At 43.7% G+C, this 18523-nt stretch overlaps 1 protein-coding gene and 1 non-coding gene across 2 annotated transcripts in view; both read left to right on the forward strand.

Moving 5' to 3' along the window:
• Eif2b3 (eukaryotic translation initiation factor 2B subunit gamma) overlaps positions 1-18523 on the forward strand; it is a 67981-nt gene that overhangs the window by 6283 nt on the left and 43175 nt on the right. The window contains exon 3 of the mRNA XM_051171271.1: positions 2831-2976. Coding sequence (XP_051027228.1) covers positions 2831-2976 — 146 coding nt within the window. The remainder of the gene's footprint in view (positions 1-2830; positions 2977-18523) is intronic.
• On the forward strand, positions 1995-2100 carry LOC127212137 (U6 spliceosomal RNA). Its single transcript, XR_007833516.1, has one exon. It is a non-coding gene; the product is annotated as a U6 spliceosomal RNA (small nuclear RNA).

Consider the following 18523-nt stretch of genomic DNA (forward strand, 5'->3'; position numbering starts at 1 on the left):
TCTTGGGGCTGGAGAGATGGCTCAGTGTGTAAGAGCACTTGCTGCTTTTCCAGAGGAACGAGGGTTCAGTTCCCGGTTCCCACATGGTGGCTCAGACCTCACAGCTCACAACGAATGGTCTAACTCCAGCTAGAGAGACTCTGGTTCTCTGTTCTGGCCTCTGGGGGCACTGCATACAAATGCACACAGATGCACACATAAAACATACAAAGACAAATTCTTTTTGTTTTATTATTTTAGGTTTATTTATTTTATTTTATGAGTGTGAACATTTTCCCTGCGTGTATATAAGTGCACCAAGTGCATACCTGGTGCCCACAGAGGTCAGAAAGTGGTGTCAGATCCCTTGGAATTGGATGGAGTTATGGAGACTTGTGAGCTGCCCTGTGGGTGCTGGGAATCGAACCCCAGCCTTCTGCAAGAGCAGCAAGTGCTCTTAACTGCTGAGCCATCTCTCCAGCCCTTCAATCCTTAAATACATTGTTAATCCTTTAATACATTGTTACAAAGCTTATGCTTGCCGGTGCCAGTGTAAATTTGTAGCCCTACCTACTCAGGAGGCTGAGGCAGGAGGATCACAGATTCAGTGACAGTCTGGAAAACCAAAAAGGGTTCTTGTCTCTAGAAAACTAGAATAAAATATCTTCTTTCCTTTAGTCACTATGGATTTGTCATCTGGAACTTTCTACTCCTTGGGATTATATAATTCTAGCCCATACTTAGCAATAGCATTTTGTTGAACATGTAATACATATTATGCATGCAATTCTTTCTTACAGAGGCTCTCTCAGAATTAGATGCTTCCTAAATGTAGAGTTTTTTATTAATTAATTAGTTAATTTTTTGAAAAAAAATTTGTGCATATGAGTGTTTTGCCTGCATGTATGTAAGTGCAGTGTGTTCGTGCCTGTTGCTCACAGAGACCAGAAGAAGGATGTATTTTTGTGTGTATGAGTGGTTTTCCTGAATGTATGTATGTGCACCACACACATACCTGTGCCAAAGGAGGTCCAAAGACGGGGTTGGGTCCCCTGGAATTGCCGTTATGGATGGTTGTGAGTCACTATGTGAGTGCTGAGAACCAAAGTGCTTTTTTTCCCCTCTAGACAAGGTCTCTCTGTGTAGCCCTGGTTGCCCTGGAACTCACTCTGTAGAACAGGCTGGCCTTGAACTCAGATCCTCCTGCCTCTGCCTCTCAAGTTCTGGGAATTAAAGGCGTGGGCTGAGCGACTAGTGTTCTTAACAACTGAACCATCTCTCCAGCCTCTAATTATTACTATCTTCCCACCTCAGCGTCCCAAACAGCTGGTTTTACAGGCCACACTACCACCACTTGGTAAAAAGTCTGGGCATGGTTTTTTGTTTATTTTGTTCTTTTGAGACAAAGCCTGTCTACGTAGCCCTGGCGGGCCTGGAACTCACTATGTAACCTGGGCTGGCCTTGAACTGGGTTTGTTTTTCGTTTTTAGAATATGTGTATTGGTGTTTGCTTACATGTGTGTATATGCACCACATGTGCACAGTACCTGCAGAAGCCAGAAGGGAGTGTTGGGTGCCCTGAAACTGTAGTTACAGGTGGCTGTTGATCCTTATCTGACTGCAGGGAAACAAACCCAATTCCTCTGTAAAAGCAGCCAATGCTCCCAATGGCAGAGCCATCTCTCCATCCCCTGAGGCTCTTACTTTCAGAGGGAGATTTATAGTAAGGTGAGGGCCACTGAGGCAGCTTAGTAGGCAAAAGCCACCTGGCAACCTTAGTTCAATCTCTGAACCCAGGTAAAAGTGCATGGAAAGAGTGCCCCAGAGTAGGCCTGATCTCCCCACGCTCGTACAAACGTGCACACACGAGCATGCACGGTCATACACACACTTTTTTAATGTAATGATAAGGGGTGGCAGATAGGTTTGGAAGGAGTTGGTAAATATGATCAAAATATATGCATGTATTAAATCTCAAAATTTAATAAAATAATTACATTAAAATATCTAAAACAGTGTTCTCTTCAGCAGCACATATACTAAGATGGGAACGGTAGAGAGAAGCTTAGCATGGCCCTACACAAGGATGACAAGCAAACCTGTCAAGCATCCAATGTTTTCCCTCCTGCCTGCCTTCCAGCACCCCTGGATGAGTGGGCTCTGTAACTCTGTTACTCTGTGGATTGGTTGTTACTGTTTTTCTGTGAAGCACAGGTGTTGGATATGGGAAGTGAGGGGCATTCCATCTGCTGCAGGGCACTCCCTCTGTAGCTGTCCTCTCCAGCTTCCCTGTAACTCAAGGTAGATTTTGGTCTCCTTGTTCTGTGCAGAAAAGGAAAGAGGAGGAAAAAATGAGCCTCGAGAGGTGGGACCGATAGAACTCAAGAACAGTTGGCTGGGTTTTTTGGAGTTATTTTCTTTCTTTCCCTTGAAGGGGAAACAGCTTTTCTCACGGGTACATTTAAAGTTCCTCAACTATGGGGTAGTGCCAGTTGGGGACACGTGCCACTTCATCACAGAGTGCTCAGGGGATCTGACCTCCCTACCTCGGAAGATGAAATTTACTGTTGGCATGGCCAGGTTTTTCATTTAAAAAAATAAAACACACCAAAAAGGCTCAGCAATATTAGCAGTTAATACTTTTGGTTCTAAGTTTGTGAGACAGGTTCTCACTTAGTGCAGGCTGGCCTTGACCTTGATATGTAGGAGAGGATGGCCTTGTCCCTGATCCTCCTGTCTCTACCTCTGCATCGCTGGATTGCAGGCATGTGCTACCACCTCTGGCTGAAAGATCAAAATTGCCTCAGTGGATGAATGTCTGCATCTGTCTGCTATCTCTTTCATCCTATAGAAGTCATCGTGGTTACAACCAAAGATGTCCAAAAGGCTCTGTGTGCAGAATTCAAGATGAAAATGAAAGCAGACATTGTGTGCATCCCTGATGAGGCTGACATGGGGACTGCAGATTCCCTACGCCACATACATCCAAAGCTTAAGGTAAAAACCATTTCTTGACTTACTGTTTTTGAAAATAAATAATAATGTCTTGTCTGACGATGCATTATATTTTACCAAAAAAAAAATCTTTTGTTTGTTTTTAGATAGGGTCTCACTGTGTAGTGTGGCTGGCCTAGAATTTGCAGTGTAGACCAGGCCAAAAGCTCTCAGAGATCCACCTGCCTCTGCCTCCTGGGTACTGGGATTAAAGGCATGCACTACCACCATGCCTGGCCTTAGTTTTTTGTTTGTTTGGATGGTTTTTGGTTTTTCGAGACAGGGTTTCTCTGTGTATCCTTGGCTGTCTTAGAACTCACTCTGTAGAACTGGCTGACTTCGAACTCACCAAGATCTGCCTGCCTCTACCTACCTGAGTACTAGGATTAAGGGCGTGCACCACACTGCCTGGCAATTTAATGTATTTTTATATCACATTCATTGTTGCCCATTTACTCTTTTTTTTTTTTTTTTGAGACAGGGTTTCTCTGTGTAGCCTTGGCTGTCCTGGACTCACTTTGTAGACCAGGCTGGTCTCGAACTCACAGCGATCCACCTGCCTCTGCCTCCCAAGTACTGGGATTAAAGCATGCGCCACCACGCCCAGCTCCCATTTACTCTTTAACTGCCCTTTGGTTTGATTACTAGTAAAGATTGAGAAATTAAGTCACCGTCATCTGCTTTCCAAGTAGTAATACATTGATTTTTGAGTCACAGCCTCACTTTGTAACCCTGCCTGGGCTGGAATTCTCTGTAGCCCAGGCTTGCCTTGAATTTATGGTGATCTTCTGTCTCAGCCTCCCAAATACTGGGATTGAAAACAGCACCTGGCTTAAAATTAAATCTTTGGCTAGGTGGTGGTGGTTCATGCCTTTAATGCAGAGGCGTTTTAGTAGCAGAGGTGGATCTCTGAGTTTGAGGCCAGCCTGGTTTACAGAGGTTCCAAGACAGCTAGGGCTGTTACACAGAGAAACCTTCTCTTGAAAATAGAAAGAAAGAAAGAAAGAAAGAAAGAAAGAAAGAAAGAAAGAAAGAAAAGAAAAGAAAGAAACAACAACAACAAAAACCCAGCACAATTACTTTTAAAAATTAATTCATGGGGGGCGGGCAGCAGTTACTGGCATGTGCCACTGCATCTGGCTTTTTTTTTTTTTTAGATTTATTTATGTATTATGTATACAGTGCTTTGCCTGCATGAACACCTGCAGGCCAGAAGAGGGCATCAGATCACGTTATAGATGGTTGTGAGCCACCATATGGTTGCTGGGAATTGAACTCTAGATGCGCAGTCAGTGCTCTTAACCTCTGAGCCATCTCTCCAGCCCTGCATCTGGCTTTTTATGTGGGTTCCAGGAATCAAACCCTGATCAGGCTTTTGAGGCTTGTCGTCTCCTCAGTGCTGTTTTGCTTTATTTTTGAGATGTCTTGTTGTGGCCAGACTTTCTTCAAAGTTGCTGTTCCGCTGACTCAGCACCCCAAGGGCTGGAACCTGCACCCAGATTCCTCACTTTCAGAGTGCTTAGATTTCTGTGTTTACTGTAGATTTGCCCACCGTCTTTCCAAAAGGAGCACTGTCTGAACTGTGTTAAACGTAGGTCACTCTGTCACGTTTTGTTTTTTCCTACGTGATTATCCTCTTGGGAAGCATCCGTTTCCTCCTGGCTGCAATCTGAGCATGCGCAAAACTCCCTCGGCTTCACTGGCTTTCTGAGAATCTCCTCCTCTTTCCTGTGTTGCCTGCCTTTGTGCCTAGATTCTTCCACCATTCTTGGTTTACGCACTTATTTCTGAGGAGTCCTTATTGGCTTTTTAAAGAAAACACATGAAAGATAAATGGTCTGAGAATTTCCATGCTTGAAAATGATTTATTTCACCCCTACTCTTGAGTTGGTGTAATATATACATAAATTACACCCTGCACCAGCAGAACAAGAGAGGCTTTTTTGAGGTCCTCTCTTCCTTCCCCACAGTCTGCCCTTTCTCTGAGGCCTCGTTTACACTGGGGCTTATTACTTCAAACTGCTTCATAACAGCTTCTAACCACATCTGTGACCCAGTGTAGTCCTTAAAACCCCCAGTTAAGACAACCAAGGCTGCCGGCCATGGTGGCGGATGCCTCGAGTTCCGGGCGAGCCTGGTCTATCGAGTGAGTCCAGGACAGCCAAGGCTACACAGAGAAACCCTGTCTCAAACAAGCAAGAGATAGCCAATGTTTCGGGTCATTTTCTAGACTTTTTAGATGGTCTAGTCCACCAGTTTCCCAACACTGAATTTCTCCATTGTTGGTGCTTTAAGCGCAGGCCCCTTTAGCTCCCCAGGCTCACACAGGCGCCTCCATCTCCGTTTACCCACGGGAGGGCTTGCGCGGAGTGCAGTAGATGCATTGAGTAACCAGAGTATCAAAAGTGTTATGTCTTCTCCATACAGCCAGGCTGTACGTGACTCAGTGGAAATGGGGATTTTATTTGAGTTAGGGGAATAGGATGGAATCCCTAAGAAGTTAGGCGTGTGCCAGGCGCCCTCTACAGGAGCATCAGGGAGTGCTGCTGGGGTCAGCCTTGTTGAGTTAGGGAAGGAAGCTTTACTTCCTGAAGAGAGAGTGGAAGGTTTTGATGGTGGAGGCGGGAGCAGTGGGCTTAATCAGCATTTAATAGCGGAGGAATTACTACAACGCTTAAACACCAGGGATCACTTTAAACCCGAATTAAGTAAAGACCTCCCTCAGGATACCTTTGTTTCAGATGTTTATTTGTTAGAGATTGTTTGTTGGAGATTTATGAAGAGAATACGTTCCAGTTAACTAGCAATGAGGTTTGATTCTTTCTCTTTTTCCTTTTCTCTTCTTTCTTTTAAGACAGGGTCTTGCTTATCTAGCCTTGGCTGACCTGGAACTCAATGTGGAGACCAAGCTGGCTTCTTATTTGTGGTGATCCTCCTGTCTCTGACTCCTAGTTGCTGAGCTTTCAGGCATGCACCACCATACCTGGTGTTTAATTTTAAAACAACAAAACTATCTCAGGGAGAAAGAGCAGCAGGTGGGAAATGGGAAGGGGTGGAGATTGAAAACAACCGAGGCCTGCATTGTACTAATAGCTAATTGTTCACATGTAGCAAATGGAAGGAGGTGACGCTGAAAACTACAGGGCCTGCACTGTCGTAGTAACAGCTCTTGTTCACAGACTTTTACCTGGAACCTGCCTGAGCAGTCTGAGGATACTTAAATCTCATAGTGGAAACAGTACACCTGAGGAAGTAATTTATTACTTTAAAATTTTAATACCTGTTTTAGAGACTGCCCTGAAGTAGGATTAGTTTATTAGCCAACTGTAGTCGCTTAGATATAAAGTGTATTTGCCGTAGGGTTAGCCAGAACGTTTGTGTTGAAGATCTTAAGAGAGAATGTTCGTATGTAGTAGTATATATAGATTTCTGATCTGCACAGCTACCTTGAAAAATAGACAACATGAGTTTGCTTTTGCTTTACTATTGAGAAACTCAACCCTCTCTGTTGAGAGAGCTTAAATAATATATTCCAGAACACGTACCTGTGTGGGTATTGATCCAAACCTAGATCCTGGCCTTAAGAGGTCTTTCATTTTGTTTTTTTGTGTTTGGGTTTTTTTTGTTTGTTTGTTTGTTTGTTTGTTTTTTGTTTTTTTCTCTCTGTGGCTCTTGCTGTCCTAGAACTCACTCTGTAGATTAGGCTGGTCTCGAACTCACAGAGAACTACCTGCCTCTGTCTCTCTGGGATTAAAGGCATGTGCTACCTGCCCAGTTTTGCTTTTGGTTTTGAATTTTGGCCTGTTGAGACAGGATCTTGCCATTAGCCCAGGCTAGCCTCCAACTCTCAACTTAACCTTAGCCTTCTGAGTGCAGTACCATGCCTGACACCGTCTCTGAGTTTTGATATACACTTGTACCCATTGCTTCTACTTCCCAAAGTATAAATTTCATTAAAATAGTAATGATAATAATAACAACAACTGCAGTCTCCTAGTAGGGCTCATGTAGAGTCCTTGCCCTGCAAGTGTGCAGCTCTTGTTTCTTGATATTTTTCTCTTCAGTGAAGAGAAGTAGTCTGGTCTTTCATTCCAGCGAGCTATGTAGCTGAGGGTGACCTTGAATTCCTGATCCTTCTGCCTCTAACACCCAAGTGATGGCATCCCAGGTGTATGTCACCATACTCAGCTGGGACTTGAGTATTGTAGGAAAACTACCCTGTGTCAAAGCGCATTGAGTGAGAAGCCTCATTCACCATAGTCTGTGCTTAGCACAAAAATCTGAGTGACTCCGTGGACAGTGAGCAGAGCTGCGTTTGAGCCTTTTGCCTTTCTGAGGTCGTTGATCATTGGTGCTGTTCTTGCCCCTTAGAGACCAAATTTGGTTATTCCTTAGATCAGTATTCTGAGAGCAGACTAATGAGGTCTATTTAAGAGACTACACAGACCAGATCCATCCTGGAATAGCTGCTTATAAGCGCTTACCTTAGAGTGCCGCTCTCGTTGCTTCCGGTGATTTAAAAGTGGCAGGGTTGGTAATTCTCTAGTCTGCACAGGAATTTTTCTTAGCCAAAGGCAAACCTCATTTACCCTCTGCCTCAGTTTCACAACTCAGAGCAGGGATAATGGTGCCAGCACACTAGCTGTGAGAGGGCTGGCTATTTAAGTCCTTTGATGTAGAAGGAGGGCTATTGTATGTTTTATGAAACAGCAAACATGCTACAACAAAGAACAGATTATGATGAAATCCCCTAGAGACAGCTTATTAGAAAAACTGAATAGATATATTCTATTTTTAGATGTGCAAAAAGCTACACATAAGTTATTTTCAGTTGAGTGTTTGAAGTCTTTATCAAATTACAAATCTCTGTCAATCTTTTCTGGACCCTTTCATTTTGCCCAAGGTTTTGTTTTGTCAGATTTCTATCTGTTTAGAAAAAGCAAGTATAATTTGGTCAAGGGAAGATCTGGGAGCATGGTCCTGGCTTGCCTAAGTGGCAGCTTTGCTTCTTATGACTGCTTTGGTGGGCTGCAGTGTATCCCCAGTGATCACTTCTTTGTTACTGCTCTTAGCATGGAGAAAATTCCAGACTGGGGAGGTTCAAGGCCTTTTTATTATTGTTGTTGTTTTTCTTTTTCTCCTCCTCGCTTTGAGGGTGCGCAATAGAGCTTTTCCCCTTGCTTGTAGTAATCGCATAGATCTTCAAACTCTCCCATTGCTGGCGGGTAGAAACGCGGCCCTGTACTTCACTTGACAACCCAGAAAGCTTTAAAGCTTTGTTCTTCAGCTGGTTCCTTTGAGTGTCTCCCTTCCCTGTAGGGAGCCTTTTTGTGGAACAAAGGGCTGTAGGGTAGTGGGAAATGATAAAAGCTAGGAATTTTGCTAGAAAGCATAGGCTGTCATCACAGACTTCACTGGTGGCTACACGCATTCTATTTGACTTATATTTGAAAGCTCTTGTGAAGATGACCTGTCCTACTCTGAATCACGAGATGAAATTACACCATGACTAAAGAAAGGTCCAGTGTTGTTTAGGTAAAATTAGTAAGCATTCTGTGCCTGTGCCCAAGGTGACAGTTCTCTGAAGGAGCCTTTACCTGTGCAGACTCATAACTTCCGCTCATCTCCTACAATTCCTACAACTGAGTTTAGTGTCCTTTTTTCCTGTACAGGAGATGAAAATTGTCACCATGGGGCCGGGGAGGTGGCTCACCCAGTACCATTCCTGCTGAGCAAGTGGGCAAATGTCAGAGCCCAGGTCTGGATCATAGCACCCTGTAAGAGCCAGGCCCAGCAGAGCAACTGCAACCCCAGCTGGAGGGGCAGACAGGTGGATCCCTGAACTCTGTCTAAATCAGTGAGCACCAGGTTCAGTAAGAGATTGTGTGTCAAAAATAAAGTGGAGAATGACTGAGGAAGACACCTGGCATTGACCTCTGGCCTCTCCCTATAGTGACACCTACACACACCCATACATATGCATATACCACACAGAGTAAGGAGAGTAGCATATTGTCTCTGTCTATCAGACTTTTTGAGACAGAGTCTCTCTGTGGCCCTGGCATCCTAGATCTCACTGTATAGACCGAGCTAATCTCAGACACACATAGATCCACCTGCCTCTGCCTCCCAAATGCTGAGATTAAAGGTGTGCGCCACCACCTCCCACTGCTATGTGTTTGGACTAGAGCTGTCTCGGTCTGGTATAAAGAACATGTTAGATGAGTAAATGTCAGGTAGAGAAATTCTGTCTCGAAAAAAGTGTGTGTGTGTGTGTGTGTGTGTGTGTGTACACGTGTGCACATGCATGCATGTGTGTGTGTGTATGTATATGTGTGCACATGCATGCCTGAGTGTAAAATATTTGTTTGTTTTTTGAGACAAAGTTTCTCTGTGTAGCTGTGGTTGTCCTGAAACTCCGGCTGTGGATGAGGCTGGCCCTGAAGTCAGAGATCTGCCTGCCTCTCTGCCTTGCTACCATGTCCATATATTTTATATAAAAGCAAAAGGAATAGTACAGCTGCCCTAAAAGAACAAGTTGAACTAATAGTAGCAGGTAAACTGTATGGAATTGATTCCTAAGAATACATGAATACTCAAGCTGTTGCTCAGTTATTGAGAGACAAGTCTTTAATTGTCTAACTTGAGTAGTAATATTCTTTTTAATCATTTTAACTGGCTATGGATCTTTGTGCCTAATGATCTCATGATTTATTTGAGCCTCACCATATATCCCATGCATGGATTTTTATTTTATTTTATTTTATTTTTTGAGACTGGGTCTTCCTATGTAGTCCTGACTGGCCTGGAACTCACAGAAATCCACTGCCTCTGCCTCCTGGGTGATGGGATTAAAGGTATGCCACCATTCCAGTGACATATACCCTCCTATCCCCTCCCATTACATATTTTTAATTGATTAATTAATTTTAAAAATATGTATTATTTATACAGTGTTCTGCCCACATGTGTGCCTGCATGCCAGAAGAGGGCACCAGATCTCATTATAGATGGCTGTGAGCCACCATGTGGTTGCTGGGAATTGACCTCAGGATCTTTGGAAGAACAGACAGTGCTTTTTTCCCCCCCCTTCAAGACAGGGTGTCTCTTGTAGTCCTGGCTGTCCTGGACTCACTTTGTAGACCAGGCTGGCTTCAAACTCAAGAGATCCTCTTGCCTCTGCCTCCTGAGTCCTGGGATTAAAGGTATCTGCTGCCATGCCCAGCCAGACATTACTCGTTTTGTTTTGTTTTGTTTTTCTGAGACAGAGTTTCTCTGTGTAGCCCTGGCTGTCCTGTACTCGCTTTGTAGACCAGGCTGGCCTCGAACTCACAGAGATTCACCTGCCTCTGCCTCCCGAGTGCTGGGATTAAAGGCGTGCGCCATCACCGCCCGGCCTCAGACATTACTCTTAATCTCTGAGCCATTTCTAGTTTTCTAAGGCCTTGAGGTCCATTATTCGATTATTTATTTGAATTTTTATGGGTTTTAGTGTGGTGGATTTTTTTATTTAAAACCTGTTTTTTGGGTTTTTTTTAAAGATTTATTTATTAATTATTATGTATATAGTGCACTGCCTGCGTGTACACCTGCAGGCCAGAAGAGGGCATCAGATGACATTACAGATCGTTGTGAGCCACCATGTATGTGGTTGCTGGAAATTGAACTGAGAACCTCTGGAAGAACAGTCAGTGCCTTTAACCTCTGTATAGAGGCTATAGGTAAGGGGTTCTGTGACTATCATAGCATGTGTGTGGAGGTCAGAGGACAACATGAGTTGGTTCTCCTAGCATGTGACTCCTAAGAATCTTTTGCCAAGAATTTTTTGCTGGTCGTGGTGGCACATGTCTGTAATTCTAGTACATGGGAGGCAGAGGCAGGCAGATCACAGTGAGTTCGAGGCCAGCCTGGTCTACAAAGTGAGAGTAGGACAGCCAAGGCAGAGAAACCCTGTCTTGAAAAACCAGAGAGAGAGAGAGACAGACAGACACGGGCCGACCCTGTCTTGAACCCTCCCCCAAAAAAGACTCTTCCTTTATCATGCTTGGCACACCCTTGTCTTCTAAGCCATCTTGCTGACCCTGTTTCTGTTTAAGTACTGATAGCTCTGTAAACTGAGAACTGAGTTTCCAGAAACTTAAGAAGTGGTGATTTCTCTAGCTATTGACTCTAGTTATATCATCCAAATAAGTTGAATTAAATTATTTCTAATTTTTGTGATTGTTAAATTTTGCTTTATGGCTTAAAACGTAATCTGTTTGGGAGAACATTCCCCAGGCTGCAGGAAGACTATGTATTGTGCAGCTGTTAGATGACACATTCTGTAGATAGGTGTAAGTCCACTTGCTCTTTGATCCAGTTTAACTTTGAATTTTGTTGTTGATTTTCTTTTCAATCTGGATGAGCTGATGAATGTGGGGTGCTGAAGTTATCTGTCTGTCTCTCTCTCTCTTCTTTTGTTTTTGTTTTGTTTTTTGAGACAGAGTTTCTCTGTGTAGCCTTGGCTGTCCTGGACTTGTTTTGTAGACCAGGCTGGCCTCGAACTTACAGAGATCCACCTGCCTCTGCTTTCTGAGTGCTGGGATTACAGGCGTGCGCCACAGTGCCCAGCTCTGTCTGTCCTTTTATGTCCAACAGTATTTATGAAATTGATTGCACCAGTGTTTAATGCATATGTACTACTACTTGGAATCATTAAGATCCTAATGGATTATTCTTTTTATTAATATGCAATGACTTTTTTTTTATATGTGTGCCTACCTATGTCTGTGTGTACATACTTGTACATATGCATGTTTGCATGTGTGTGAGTGTTATGTGCAGGTGTTTTGCTATTTTGTTTTGGTTTGGTTTTTCTCTCTTTCTCCCCCCCCCCCCCACCCCCGAGACAGGGTTTCTCTGTGTAGCCTTGGCTGTCCTGGACCCCCTTTGTAGACCAGGCTGGCCTCAAGCTCACAGCAATCTGCCTGCCTCTGCCTCCCGAGTGCTGGGACTAAAGATGTGCGCCACCACACCCAGCTTGTTTTGTTTTTTCGACACAAGGTCTCATTATATAGACCAGGGTAGACCCAGACTCACAGAGACCCACCTGCCCGTACCTCTCAAGTGCTAGTACTAAAAATGTGCACTACCATGCCCAGGAAAGTATAAATTTTAGGACTATGCCTATTGAACCTTCACTTTAAAGTTGCTTATCTAGCATGTCAGCTCCATCTCTGCCCTACAGACAGCTGTATATTATTCCTTTCCTTTCAGGACCCCACCCCCACCCCTTTACCTGTTTGAAGACAGCAGGTTCTATCTTACTGCTTTAGAGAACTGCGCTGTGGCCTCTACAGCTGCTGTCCCTGTGAATAACCAGTTCCTGCAAAGGAACTCTCACCTTTGTCGGAATGTATGCTATCTCAAAACATCCCAAATTGGACAGTTTACCTTCTGAGTGAAATTAAACATGGAGAGAGTAACAGCAGAGCTAGCGTTTACTGTTGTTTGTCTCCTGTACTAGGTTGAACACTGGAGAAACAAAGATTAAATCTTATGGAATTGGGTTTGATGATGGGAGCTAATATAGTATTATCTAAAGCCCAGCTTCATAAACTGGGTCACAACCTCATTGAAGGTCACATCACTGCACGTAGAGGTGATAAAAGAGTTGACAGCAATAAAAAATTTTTTAATGTATAATGGCCAAAATTTAATTTCAAAGCAAATGGGTAACACAACATTTCTGATGGTGCTCACTGTTGCACCGGCCAGCTTTACTCTGGCTTTGCTTATGAACAGCATGCGCACTTCCCACACAGATTATTCTACGCTGTGAACTTCAGTGTTTTAGTTTCTGCTCCAATAGAAACAGAGATGACTTAATTGATATTGTTTTACTGTCTGGGACCTGAAAGGAGGCACCTACTGACAAGCCTGGCACCTTGAGTTTAATCTCTGGGACCCACATGGTAAAAGGAGAAAAACAAGTTGCTTGCTGCCACAAGTTGTCCTCTGACCCCCATGTGTACAACATGGCATGTACTCTATTCCACAATAAAATAAATATCATTCTTTAAAAATTAGTCAGTTCTGAATAATGTTGAGTATATTCTGAGATATTCAGTCAGGATTTAGTTGTTTACATGAAAATAAATATGCACACACATGTCATTACTATACATATTTTCATAAACTTATAAATAAATTTAGTAAATGATGATAAATTCACCTTCTTATGTTTAGAGATTACTGTTTTATGGTACCTTTAGCAAAGAATTAAATATGGGAAAGTTGGGGCTGGAGAGATGGCTCAGTGGTCAAGAGCCCTTACTACTCTTCCAGAGGACCTGCCTCTGATTCCTAGCACCACATGGCAACTTATAACCATGTATAACACTAGTTTTAGGGAATCTGATGCCCCCTTCTGCTCTTCATTGGCACCAAGCACATATATGGTACATACATGCAAGCAAACTGCAAACTATCATGCACATAATACAGTTTTTAAATAAGTAAACATGGGGAAATTAGAAGTCAAAAGACTAGAATGACTGTTTACAGAAGCCAACTGAGGCATAGAGAGCCTGACACCATGCCAGTGTTTGTTACTACAGCTGTATGACGTTTTAAATTTGCATTCTTTAAGGTAATTCTTTTTTTATTAATTTATTCAGATTACAACTCAATTGTTATCCCATCACATGCATCCTCCTGTTCCTCCCTCCCTCCCACTTTTACCCCATTCCCCTCCCCTTCTTTTTTTTTTTTTTTTTTTTTTTTTTTTTTGGTTTTTCGAGACAGGGTCTCTCTGTGTAGCCTTGGCCATCCTGGACTCACTTTGTAGACCAGGCTGGCCTCGAACTCACAGCGATCCGCCTGCCTCTGCCTCCCAAGTGCTGGGATTAAAGGCATGCGCCACCACGCCTGGCTAAGATTTATTTATTATTATCTGCATGAACACCTGCCTGCCAGAAGAGGGCACCAGATCGCGTTATGGATGGTTGTAAGCCATGTGATTGCTGGAAATTGAACTCCGGACCTTTGGAAGAGCAGTCAGAAATGTTTAAAGACTAGGGAAAGATTCTGGACCTGGACTAAAGCAGTATACTAGAAACGAGGAGGAAAACCAGTGATGGTTGGAAGTGGAGTCTGGCTGGGAGGGGGAACTTCTAAATCCTGGATGCCGCAAGGTTCTGACCTCAGGCCTGCATAGTAGTGATAGTGTGATGACTAAGCTCTGAGCTTAAGAATTAGCACTTTTTTTTTCTTCTTCTCCCCCACTTTTTTTTTTTTTTTTTTTTTGAGACAAGGTCTCATCATGTAGCCCTTAGTGGTCTCAAAATCACAGAGACCAGCCTGCCTTTGCCTCCTGGGTTCCCCAGCAGTCACTGGTTCCTCCTGCACCTACACCCCAGCCTCAGGGAAGATGGACTGGAAGCTGGCCCTTTGCTGCTGGGGACTACAGACTGGGAGTTATTTCCCTAAGCATTTTCAACTAAAACTAAACCAGTGAGGTCCCCATTATAGTTAACTGTGGAGCTTGTCGAAACCTATGAGTAGTTTTGGAGATTGGATTGAGTTGGACCGCTTAGGAAAATGGAAATTGTGACTGTTTCTAGTCACACCAAGTAGCAATTTATTAGTTCCAGATGGATAGGGATGGAGTAGGGAGCGGATTTGGATGATAGTTGTTTGTGGGAGCGATGGGTGGGTAAAAGCATGGTGTTTTATTAAGCCCTGACAGTTTTTTCCACGGGGGCTGTTTTTCTTTTTCCTTGATGTAGGAAATTGTTTGCCAGATTGTATTATTTATCACAATCTGCTGTGGAACAGCTGCCAGGAAGCAAAGCTGTTCCAGTAGCTTCCTTACCTCCCTCCTCCATCACCACCACACAGATGAGCATCCAGTCTTCTAGTTAACTTTTGGGTCTTTTCCCCCTAGTTTTACTCAGTGGTTTTGGCTTTATTGGAAATGTTCTTGTAATGAGATATTTCTGGGCTTTGCTGTGGCCGTGTAATTGAGTTTTCTGAGCTTACTTTGTTTGCTTTAGTCAACACTAACTGGAGGCAGTTTGTCATTTGAATTTCTGGGTCCTTAGTTCTTCCTAAATACTAAAGTGCTGTTTTCCCTTGGAGGTGTGTGTGTGTGTGTGTGTGTGTGTGTGTGTGTGTGTGTGTGTGTGTGTGTGTGTGTGTATACTGCCAACAAGGCACACGTTTATTATCCTTCCACGCTGCACTTTTTACCAGTACCCCAGCTTCTTTCGATGCAGGCTTACAATGAAGACTGTTGGAACAGTGAGGAGGTGTGCTTTGGAGACTCGGGTTAGTTTTCTGCGTAAGAGGCTGTTAGTGTTAGACAGGGATTGCCCCTTGAAGCACACGGAGTTGAAGGCTGGTGTGTCCAGATACTGCGTTCGAAGCACCGTTACTTCACAGTCCAGACAAGCCATATTTACTCACGATCATGGTCACATAGCCAGCAGTACTTTTCTTTAGATTTTTCTCTTCTTCTAGGATTTCTGGCTTTTTGGTGAAACAACAAATCTCCCCTCTGGAAGTGGTGGAATAGTGGAGGAGAGTTTTTGGTTTGCTTTGAATCTTACCTGGTACATTCTCTGGGACAGTCATGAGGGCCTGGTAAGACAGCAGTCTGTGTCTTGGCCTCTGCTTTTCAGACTGAGGCCTTTCTTTTCCTGCTGAGAACAGGTGGCAACCAGGCATTGAAGGGGGGGGGGGGCTATTCCTTGTGACCCTTCTGGAGTTTGTATTCATGTTGTGTGACAAAACTTTTCCTGGGGCGACACAGTACTCACCTCAGATAGGGAGCCCATGAAAGACCAAAGTATGGGTAACACCAAAGTCCAACTTAGTGAGCCACTGAGTTTTGTTTTTTTATCGACTCCTGATTTTACTAACAAGATTAAGGGTGAGGGGTTGCTTACAGAGCAGAATTCAAAGATCGCTGTATCACAAGGGCTCATCCCAGCATGGGTGACAGCCCATAAAAGCTGGAACCTGGAACACACTGCATAGCTTGGAGGCGGCTCAGCAGGTTGCATGGTGTCCTTTCCAAGTGACCCTGGTCTGAACCCCTTCTAGGCAGCTAGCTGGTCTCAGCCTCCTCTGCAGCTTCCATCCTCCTAGAGGCTTCCTTGTAGCTCAGCTTCCCTCGTCTGAGGGGGGCTCTCGGCCTTCGTTGTTTACCCTGGCAGGGAACGGCCTATGAATCTGGTCTGTTTGGGGGCCAGGGGTAAGGGACACACATGTCACACAACATTGAAGACGATGATGATGATGGTGACGATGACAACTACAACGGTTACACACAATTCAGTAGGGAGAGAAGGCATCTAAAGACAAAGAGAAATGAGCCTACAAGCCTACTCAGAATTATACAAGACTTGCTTGTTTGGTGTTCTCAGCGATGACAGACGTAACACTTTTACAGATACTGAATGAGGTCAGCATTTATTTCCCAAGACAACTTTGTCACCACTTCTGGGACATCTGCATCAGAGTCATTTTCTTTACTTTGAGGTACACTTAATTCAAATCATAAAACAGTCAACTTATAAAAACAATCATCTTATTAAGGAAAAAAGAAGAGATTCCCCTCCACCAGCTTCTTCATTATGATGAAGTAGAGCAGCTTCTGTGCTATTGTACTGAAAACACACACATCAAAAAGTACAATTCTGCATATATTTTCCTCCTTGGCTTGTATCGATGCTGTCTGATTTCTTATGGTTGTTGTTGTTTTTCTTTTATTTATTTGTTTGTTTGTTTGTTTGGTTTTTTGAGACAGGGTTTCTCAGTAACAGCTCTGGCTGTCCTTGAACTCACTGGCCTTGAACTCACAGAGATCCACCTGCTTATGCCTCCCACGTGCTGGGATTAAAGGCGTGCAGTGCCCTGCATTGTGTTTGCAAAAAGACAGTAGTTATAAGAAACTCCTTTTGGGCTTACAGCTGGTTTATTTAAAGTGAAGCATAAAGAATTTGTTTTTTAGTCATTTGGCATTAGAGTTCTGTTTTCTGTGTTTACACCAAAGAATGAATAGGCAAAATTTTGCTTAAAATATATTAAGTAACTCTGTTTGTCTGACCAGTCACATTTAAACTTCTAGTCCCAGTTTCCTCCAAGTTCCATAATAGTGTCTGGCAAAGTACAGAGAAAAAGATTGATAATATCAGACAAGTAAGCCATTGCAGAAGATAATCCAGTTTTTGCTTGAGCACCTCTAATAAGGAAACTCCACAACAGCAACAAATGTAAATAAAAATAAAAAATCATGTGCCTTTGATTCCAGCACTGGGGAGGCAGAGTCAAACGGATCTCTGTGACTTCTGGGCCAGCCTTGTCTACATAGTGAGTTCTAGGACAACCAGGGCTATGTAGAGAGACCTCAAAGGGGGGGGGGGGGAATGGTAATGGGAGTTCATTTTCTTTTTTTTTTTTTTTTTTTTTTTTTTTTTGGTTTTTCGAGACAGGGTTTCTCTGTGTAGCCTTGGCCATCCTGGACTCACTTTGCAGACCAGGCTGGCCTCGAACTTACAGCAATCTGCCTGCCTCTGCCTCCCGAGTGCTGGGATTAAAGGCGTGCGCCACCACGCCCGGCTTCATTTTCTTATAAAGTTGTTCTTGGTTTTTTTTTGTGTGTGTGTGTAACACTGGTCAACCTTGAGTTTCTAATTCACCTGCCTCAGCCTCAATATGATTTGCAACAAGGTAATACATAAACCAAAAATGTCATATAGCCAAGTCTAACTTCTTTTTTTCTTTTCCTCTCTCTCTCTCTCTCTGTTTTGTGTGTTTGTTTGTTTGTTTCCGAGATGGGGTTTCTCTGTGTATCCTTGGCTATCCTGGACTCACTTTGTAGACCAGGCTGGCCTTGAACTCACAGTGATCCGCCTGCCTCTGCCTCCCAAGTGCTGGGATTAAAGGCGTGTGCTGCTACGACTAGCCCCAAATCTAGCTTCTAATTTGTAGCAATCCTCCTGCCTCTGCCATCCAGGTTTAGGATTACAGTCATGTGCCATCATGCCTCACTTAGAAATGCTTTTGTTCATAATAATTTATTGAACTATGTTCTTCCTGTTGATGTACTCAGAAAAAGCTTGACTCTTAAGAGTGAGCACCACATAAACCAGGCGTGGTGCACACACCTGTGGCCGCAGCACTCAGGAGCTGAGGAAGGTGGAGGGTCAGAAGTTTAAAGTTATCCCAGCTACATGAGGAGTCCAAGATCAGCTTCAACTGAGACCCTGACTCAAATAAATAAATATTGACAAATATTTGAAGAAAGTTGTTTTTGCTTTTTTCCTTTTGTGGCTGTTCTTGGTGGCCCAGGCTGACCTCTGACCCTCAGCCTCAGCCTTCTGGGTACTGGGATGTCAAGCATGGACCGCCATGCTGGCTGCTGTCCTTCATAGCCTCATCCTCCTGCATGCTTCCCACCACACAGTGCACATGTGCTCACTTTCTTTTCCTTACTGCAAGCGTGTTCTGTTCTTTCAGCTGCTGTGGATGTTAGCCTCTTCCTATCTTGATAACCTTGCACTTA

This window comes from Acomys russatus, chromosome 29 (genome assembly GCF_903995435.1).
Source record: "Acomys russatus chromosome 29, mAcoRus1.1, whole genome shotgun sequence".
Lineage (NCBI taxonomy): Eukaryota > Metazoa > Chordata > Mammalia > Rodentia > Muridae > Acomys > Acomys russatus.